Consider the following 8,307-nt stretch of genomic DNA (forward strand, 5'->3'; position numbering starts at 1 on the left):
TGCTCACCACTTGAATTTACACAAATTCAGCTGCTTTGTTGGACTGGCATGTGGATGCAGCTGGAAGTGTTTGGTTTGTGTTAAAATTCAAGTGGTTCCAACAGTCCAGATAAGCTGTAAGAGCCAGGTGCCTCCACGTTTCAGCAGCTACAAAATTCACCTTTTCTCCTGGAGGAGGAGCACAAAGGGTGAAGAGGCAATTCCCAGGGAAATGGGATAATGGATAATTGATCAGATGTTCTGTCCTGGGAGACTCTCTGGAATGAAATGAGCCATGTGCTACTTAAACACCACAGGACAATCACACACCTGCTCCCAGGCTGCTCATGAATTCAGGAGAACAGATGGACCAAAATAAGTCAGGGCTGGGTTTTATAGACTCAATTCCCACTAAAAGCCCTTTGCTTAAAGAATGGTGAACACTGTTAATAACAGGAACATAAATCTACCACAGAGGTACTGGACTCATCAGATCTGAATTTTACAAACCAATCATTCAAACCACCTCAAAATCCAAACAAATCCCTGTTTCTAAGCAGACCTTGGAGCAGACACTGCTGCTCTACACCCCAGCACTGATGCACAAACCTGATCCTGTTTCTTCACCTGATGCCACCAAAAGCCAACCAGCCCTGTCTGTCCTGCAACAACTGACAGATCACAAATCCACTGAATTCCAGCTCTCCCTCCTTCCCCTCCTCAATATTCACTAAATTCATGGCTTGAGTGTAATAAAACTCCACAGAATGATGGAAGCAGAGTCACTAAGGTTGGAAAGGACCTCTGAGACACCAAGTCCAACCATGATCATCACCAAACCATATCCCCAGTGCCACATTCACACATTTTCTGAGCACTTCCTTGGATGGTGATCCCACCACTTCCCTGGCAGCCCATTCCAGTGCCTGAACACCCTTACAATGAAGCAATTTTTCCCAGTATCCATCCTAAACCTGCCCAAGAGCAGCTTGAGGCTTTGAGGCTGTTCCCTCTCCTCCTGTCCCCTCCTGGCAGGAGCTGTGCAGAGCCACAAGGGCCCCCCTGAGCCTGCTCTTCTCCAGGCTGAGCCCCCTCAGCTCCCTCAGGATTCCCCATTCCCTTCCCAGCCCCCTCAGGATTCTCCAGCCCTTCCCATTTCCCTCAGGATTCTCCATTCCCTTCCCAGCTCCCTCAGGATTCTCCATTCCCTTCCCAGCCCCCTCAGGATTCTCCATTCCCTTCCCATTTCCCTCAGGATTCTCCAGCCCTTTCCCAGCTCCCTCAGCCTCTCCTGGGGCTCCAGACCCTTCCCAGCTCCATTCCCTTCCCTGGACACCCTCCAGCCTCTCAATGTCCTTCTTTCTTCCTCTTATGGTGATAAAAGAAGGCAGCATTGGAGAAGAATTCATAATACACATGGAAAGTTCACTTCCACTATTTATCATCAGGACTTGGCAGGTCTGTAATTAAAATTAAGACCTTGCTCTTAAGTAACTGATCTGATTATTTCTGGATCACTTCAGCTATTCACAAAACCCCTGAAACTCTCTATAGTCTGAACACCTGTTAAAAGGTTTATCCCTCCCAATGCTGATTACTGGATAATTATCCCAATGGAATCAGTGGAAAAATTCGGGTTCAGCAGGATGCAAGAGCAAGGAATTTAGAAATTTGCTCATCCACAGCAACACAGATCTGAGCCATACCAACATCCTTTTGCTTGAGTTAATATCCATCTCAAACCTCAGGAAGAAACAGCTTCAATTCAACTGCCTCCAAAACTGAAGTCAAATTCAAGTGGAAGTATGACAATGGTTCTTGTTTCCACAGACAAGTTATATCCAGCACTTCTATGATAAAATTCTGTGGGCTCTGAGAAATCTTATCTATGTTCTTGGGACTACGTTTGCTTTTCTTAGGGATAAAAAGCACTGCAGAGCAAATAAATGGAGAGTGGAGTATTTGAATATGAAAGATGCCAGGAGAAGCCAAGCTCTGCCTGCCAGGGCTGTGCCCACTGGCACTGAAGGTGACAGCACCTCCTTTTTAGCAACTCAAACATTTCCAAACCCACCAAACCAAATGGTTAAACACTTCCAAACAAGGCTGCTGTTCAGCACCTTTGAAGTCAGCCCTGGAATGCCTGTGAGGTGTGGTTAAACTTCTGCTGGCTCTGCTTCTCCTCTCAGGATCTGCTGCAGGATCTCCTCCAGCTCCTGCAGATTCCATTAAAACACTTTGGATCTGGTACAGTCCAAAACATCCAACATCTTTATCTCTGTCCCACAAGAAGGAGCCTCACTTCAGTGTTTCTGCACTGACAACTAACAGTTCTGAGGTAATTGGTAGAAAAAAGAGCAAATTTAAAAAAGTGAAGTGGAATGCACTCTTAAAACAAAAACTTCATTCAGCCCGTGCAAAAATAAATGGGAAAACAGTTCATGGAAAAAACACCATCATCATTAGCTCAACACACTTTTTTTGGCTGCTCTGTTCCTGATGTTTGGGTGCACAGTGCATGTCCCAAGCAAACTCCTTCAGGTTCCTAAACTCAAGTTCATCATGTAACATACAATTAGGCAAAGTGAATTTGGTGCTAATTAATATTGTTACTGGCCAAGGATTCTTTTATATGTAAAGCTCTGAAAATATTGCAGGTTTAAGACTGCAGGTTTAAGGCTGAACCATTTTAATCACATTTCAAATGAAACCAGGAGTAAGAAAAGAGCCAGAAGGGGAAGCCTCACATTTCTAAAGTGGAATATCAAGAGGTGTGTGCAATCCATGTTGCCTGGAGTACCCAAAATTCTCAAAGGACACACAAAAGACATGCAGGGCTTGGCAATGTCACCAGCTGGAAGCCACAAGATCTGTCCCTACAGCTCCTGAGGTTGGACTGATGTGGTTTGCAAAGTGAGATCATTCTGAGATAGCAGCTCCTGATACCAGGAAGTAAACACTCCAATCCCAGCCAGCAACTGCTCTCAACATGGATCTGCTAAATCCATGAAATACCCCCAAAGAGGCTAAAAATTAAGTTTGTCATTATTTATTCCATCCCTACAAAGCTCAAAAAGCAGCCCTAAAGGCAGCTGCCATAGATCACTTAATGGCTGCACTGCTGTCTCTGGGAGGGCTTGACAACTCAGCTCCAACCCAGCAAGAGATGTTTTTTTATAACTCATCCCTCCATTGGTGAAATAAAAATATCAGAATATTTCTCAATGGAGTTCTGTCCATTCATGCTCCTGGGCAAACAGTGCAGACAGGTGAAAGCGTTTGAAATGGATCCCTCAGAGCAACCCCACAGCTCCCAAAGCACAGCCTGGAGTTCTTTGGAGGTTTTAGAGGAGCCTATGGAATTAGCATGAGTGAAAAATAGTCCCTTATGCTATAAACTTGAAATAGCCATTGGGGCAGTATTTGGAAGCTGACTGGGCAGGAACCCTCCTTCCCATTCACAAGATACCAGCCTGAAACAAGCACATGACTATGGGGTCACTGCCCCTTATTTCTCTTCAGCTGCAAACAAACTGCACTCAGGGTGGCTGTTCCTGAGCCTGGCTCTGCAGCTGGGCCCACAACCAGAGCAGAATCATCACCACAGAATCAGGGAATGGTTTGGGTGGGAAGGGACCTCAAACCTCATCTCACTCCAGGCCCTGCCATGGCTGCTCCAAGCCCTGAGGCCACAACCAGAGCAGAATCATCACCACAGAATCAGGGAATGGTTTGGGTGGAAAAGGACCTTAAGGCTCATCTCATTTCAGCCCCTGCCAGCCCGGCCTTGGGCACTGCCAGGGATCCAGGGGCAGCCACAGCTGCTCTGGGCACCTGTGCCAGGGCCTGCCCACCCTCATGGGGAAGAATTCCTTCCTAATATCTGATCTAAACCTGCAGCTCATCACCCTGGCTGCACTGAAGAGCTCTTGTCACAGCAGAGCAGTTGCTGAGCACCCAAAGCATTCTCTTATTTCCCTGGTTTTAGAGCACAATTTTAATGAGGAGATGAAAGAACTCCAGGAAACAGAGTGACAGATTCATGAATAACTTCCCCAGCTCTGCAGTTCTGTCCTTAGAGTTACTGGCAGTGGAGTTGTTGAGAGGGAAAGTCCATGCAGAGATTCATGTTAAAATGCCCAGCATCCATGTAGATCACAGAATTCAAGTTCAGATTTGTGTTTCCATCTGTTATCCACTCCAGCAGAGAATCACAGAACCACTGAGCTTGCAAAAGACCTCCAAGTGATCAAATCCAACCTGTGCCCCATCCCCACCTTGTCCCCAGCCCAGAGCACCTCAGGAATTGCTGGGACACCTCCAGGGATGGGCACTGCAGCCCTCCCTGGGCAGTTCCCATCCCTGACCCCCCTTTCCATGGGAAATTCCTGCTGCTGTCCGAGCTGAGCCTGCCCTGGCCCTGCCCTGAGCCTGAGCTGTTCCCTCTGCTCCTGTCCCTGTCCCTGTTCCCTCCTGGCAGGAGCTGTGCAGAGCCAGGAGGGATTGCTGGGATGTCCTGGGCAGCACCAGGAGCTGCACTCAGGATATTCCTTAATTCCATCCTCACAGAGTCCAAGGCAATGTAGAGAGGGCAGCATTTTCCCTCCTGTTCATAAAATGTTCATTTTATACCATCAGGTAGAAACCATCAACCTAATAATTACTGACCTACTTAAAGCCAGCCACAGCCACCTTTTCCTGCAAAGTTAAGGTTCAGATTAAGACAAGAAAAAGCACAAAAAAATACATGGGCAGCTGTTTTAAGCCATCTCACAGTCAGCAACCGCAGGCAGTAAAAGGAAACAACAAAAAGCAGTTTGTATCACTGACCACCTTCAGCTGTGTTCACCTACCCCAGAGCTACTTGAGGAATCATGAAATAGTTACAGTAAATTTGTATCAACTGTTAAACACAATTTGATTTTGAGATATTTCACTAAGAGGAAAAAGGAATGCAAGGTCCAATCCTCTGGAAAAAGTTATTGCAAATATCAGGTTGGGGCATATTTCAATAGGCAGAAGCAGCACATTGTCATTGGTTTCTGCAAGGAGAACAAAGAGCACTGCTCAGATTCCTGTTGCATCTCCCTGACTAAACAAGTTAACCATGAATCAGAAATTGTAGCACAGGGCAGGTACAGTTACACAAGAGTTACACCCAATTCCCCTCTCCCCAGGGGGAAGCTGAGGATAACTCAGTTCACAAACACTCCCTGTCTGCAACCCCCCTCACATCCACACCATCCCAGCTCCCTGAAGTTTTTCAGCACCTCAAATAATGAAGTGTGGCTCTCCAGCTCCTCAAGGATGAGCTCAGAGAGAAGCAGAATCCCCCATTTAACACTCCAGCACCAGCTCAGCATGGCTAACCTTGGAGTAAAGCAACAGGAGCCAGGAGAAAGTGCTGGCACCAGGGAGGGAATTCTCCAATTCCAAGCAGGAGGAGCAGCCCAGGGCACTCAGTTTCTCTCCACAGCCACACTGTTTTTATCCAGGTGATGTTACAGCACAAGGATTGTCACAACATCACTTGGTAACACCTCAAGGACTCGGCGTTGGAATTTATTTGTGTATAGTTAAACAGAACAGGGCTGAATGGAGAGAGAGATTGTTTTTTCCACTTGCTTCATCCAACTCCTGGTTTAAGCCAACTGCTCACTCTAAAAGTAACAGAATTACCCAGTTAAGAACAACAACAAAAAAATAATCCTTAGGAAATGTGCATCACTTCAAACAAAATGCACATTCAGAGACTGTGAAGGCAAAGTCACCTTTGTGTTCCCTCTCACTACTCTGTACTTAGCAACCAAGATTCTTCAACACAGAATCTATAAAAATGTGCTTTTCAAAGAGACAACCCTTCAGTGAGCTCAGAAGAAAAGAAAAAAAAATCAAACGATCCTGGCTGCCTCATTCCTGGCAGGAAAAATGGCAGGATGGATTCTCCGTCCATCTTAGACTGACAGAAATAGTGCTGGAGTTCCTCAGCTCCATAAATCCTGCAGCTCAGAAAGAAGACTCTCAAAAACCTTCCTGCCTGCCTGATTTTACCTCTATTTTTTGCTTGTCTTATCTTGGATATGATTTACAGTGTTTCCTTTCCAAGCCAGGGTCGCTGCATCATTTGGATAAGGGGAGCTGCAAGTAGTGAAGTACCTGAAAAGAAGATTTTTTTTTTTTTCTGGTTTGAATTATATCCTTCTACATCCTGGGTGAAATATTCTTTCCAGCTATATTTTATCCACATGGAGTCTCAGCTGAATGAAGAGGCTCTCCCATGCCTTGTTCCTTCCCCCTCACTACAGGAGATTAGGAACAAGATAGAAAAGGAAGGATAAAAAAAATATGAAGCTGAACACATCTCAATTTTACAAAGCAGAGGTGTTTAAAGAAACATGAAATGGGAAGGGAATTTGTATTCAGGGCAAGACTCTGCACAGATTTCTGTCTCAGCCTGGAATTCAACACTCAACTCAGTGAAATCTCTACTGAGCCCTGAGAACCAGCTTTATTTAGGGTATTACTCCAATCCAGGGGTTTGCACAGCTTTGGGGTATTCCTCACCTTTCCCAAGAGCAGGGTAACAAATCATGCACTCGCCCTCAAAGGCTGCAGCCCGTTCACTTCTCACAGGCACCCTCTAAGCTGGGGCTCAGGTTGAACTTTCAAGCGGGTTAAAATCAGGCACAGACACTCTGACTCCCTAATTTGTGGCGGGCTGAGAGCAATTAAGCAGTCCCATATCTAATGACTTCCAGCACATCCTAAAACGGCCCTGTCTGGCCTAACTGAATGAAAGAACAGCAAGTTAATGACGGTGAACCCCGACACCAGGATCAATACCCAAGGGATGCAGAGTGACACAAAACGACAACATTTCTTTGAGCTCAACACCAGCAACTCCAAACGTTTGCCATCACATTCTTCTAAATAAAACCCAGTCTCACCAAGCTGCTTTGGACACTGGACAGCTACTGCTCCTTTCCAACTTCTTCAGGGGGAACTTTCAAACAGATGCTTTTATCTGGAGATGCTTTTATCCCCCTTCCTAAATCACGGTTTTCCACGCAGCTGGCAGGACTGTTCCCCCAGCAGATGCTCTGAGAAGCAATCAGGGAGGGTTTATATTGCTGCTGGTGATCTGCTCGTCAACCCCTTCTCATTTAAATGCCACAAGCTCGTAAAAAAACTCCATCCATCCTCTCCCTGTGCCCTCAGCTAACCATCCCCATCACCAACCAATGCTTCTGTAGCTGCCATTTAGCCCTGTGCTAAAGCACGGTTTAAAATGAGAGCCGGAGGCACAGCCCGGTGCCATTCCAGCGCGCAGAAAGCAGGATACCCACCTTATGGCAGCCAGGATAGGTTGCCATGGTGTTGAGGGTAGAGGTGCTGGGATTCTTGCTGGTGCTGGCCATGAGACTCTGGATCTGGGTGAGCTCCTGCCTCAGCACCTGCTTCTGGTGGAAGCTGAACGCCGGGTGGTTGGATGCCATGGTGAAGAGCAACAGGAACTCATCCCCCGTGCGGCCCTCGTTGAGCTGCAGCCCGTAGTTGTTGATGACCGAGTCGATGTGGGTGAGGGTGCGGAACAGGACCCCGGCGGCCTCGCGGTGGGCAGAGCCCAGCAGGGCGAGGGACACCAGCAGTTTGCTGCGCACCACCTCGTCCGTCAGGTTGGTGAGGCTGCCCAGGTCGGCGGGGTTGTTGGCCTTGATCTCGGAGTCGCGCAGGGAGTGATAATCCTTGCGGGCCAGGTCCTCCAGGCAGGCGCCCAGGAAGCGCAGCTCCAGCGGGATGCACAGGTCCAGGAGGCCGCACAGGAACTCCACGCGCTGCGGGGAGGGCAGCTCGGAGAACCAGCGGTACACGCCGTCCCGCTGCAGCCGCGGGCACCGCTTCTCCACCATGGTGCCCCGCGCCGAGCACGCCCCGGCCGGGGCTCGCACACCCGGCCTGGGGCAGCCCCGGGCGGGCAGGGCCGGGCCGGGCCCCGCTGAGGGCGGCGCAGGCCCGAGCGCTGAGGCGCGGCCTGGCCGCGGGGTCCCCGCCCGCCGGCGGCCCCGAGGAGGCCGCTGCGCTCCCGTTCCTCCCTCACGGGGCGGCTCCTCCGTCCCTCCGGCGGGCGCCCGGTGCCTCCATCCCCCGGCCCCGCCGGGGCCGCCCCGCCGCCGCGACCGCGGGAAATAATCCCTCCCGGGCGGAGGGGCACGGAGCGGCGCGCACACCCCGCCGGCCGCTGCGCGCAGGCGGAGGGATCCCGCGGTGAGGAGGCTCGGCCGCGAGCGGAGCGGGAGGAACAGGGAGCGACGGGCGCCTTCGCTCCCG

General features: G+C 49.4%; 1 protein-coding gene across 1 annotated transcript in view; it reads right to left on the reverse strand.

Moving 5' to 3' along the window:
* ZCCHC14 (zinc finger CCHC-type containing 14) overlaps positions 1-7,905 on the reverse strand; it is a 50,474-nt gene extending 42,569 nt beyond the window's left edge. The window contains exon 1 of the mRNA XM_063168166.1: positions 7,326-7,905. Within this exon, the coding sequence (XP_063024236.1) occupies positions 7,326-7,889 (564 nt within the window). The 5' untranslated portion in view covers positions 7,890-7,905. The remainder of the gene's footprint in view (positions 1-7,325) is intronic.
* Between the last annotated feature and the right edge of the window lie 402 nt (positions 7,906-8,307).

Source organism: Melospiza melodia, chromosome 13, assembly GCF_035770615.1.
Source record: "Melospiza melodia melodia isolate bMelMel2 chromosome 13, bMelMel2.pri, whole genome shotgun sequence".
NCBI classification, from domain to species: domain Eukaryota; kingdom Metazoa; phylum Chordata; class Aves; order Passeriformes; family Passerellidae; genus Melospiza; species Melospiza melodia.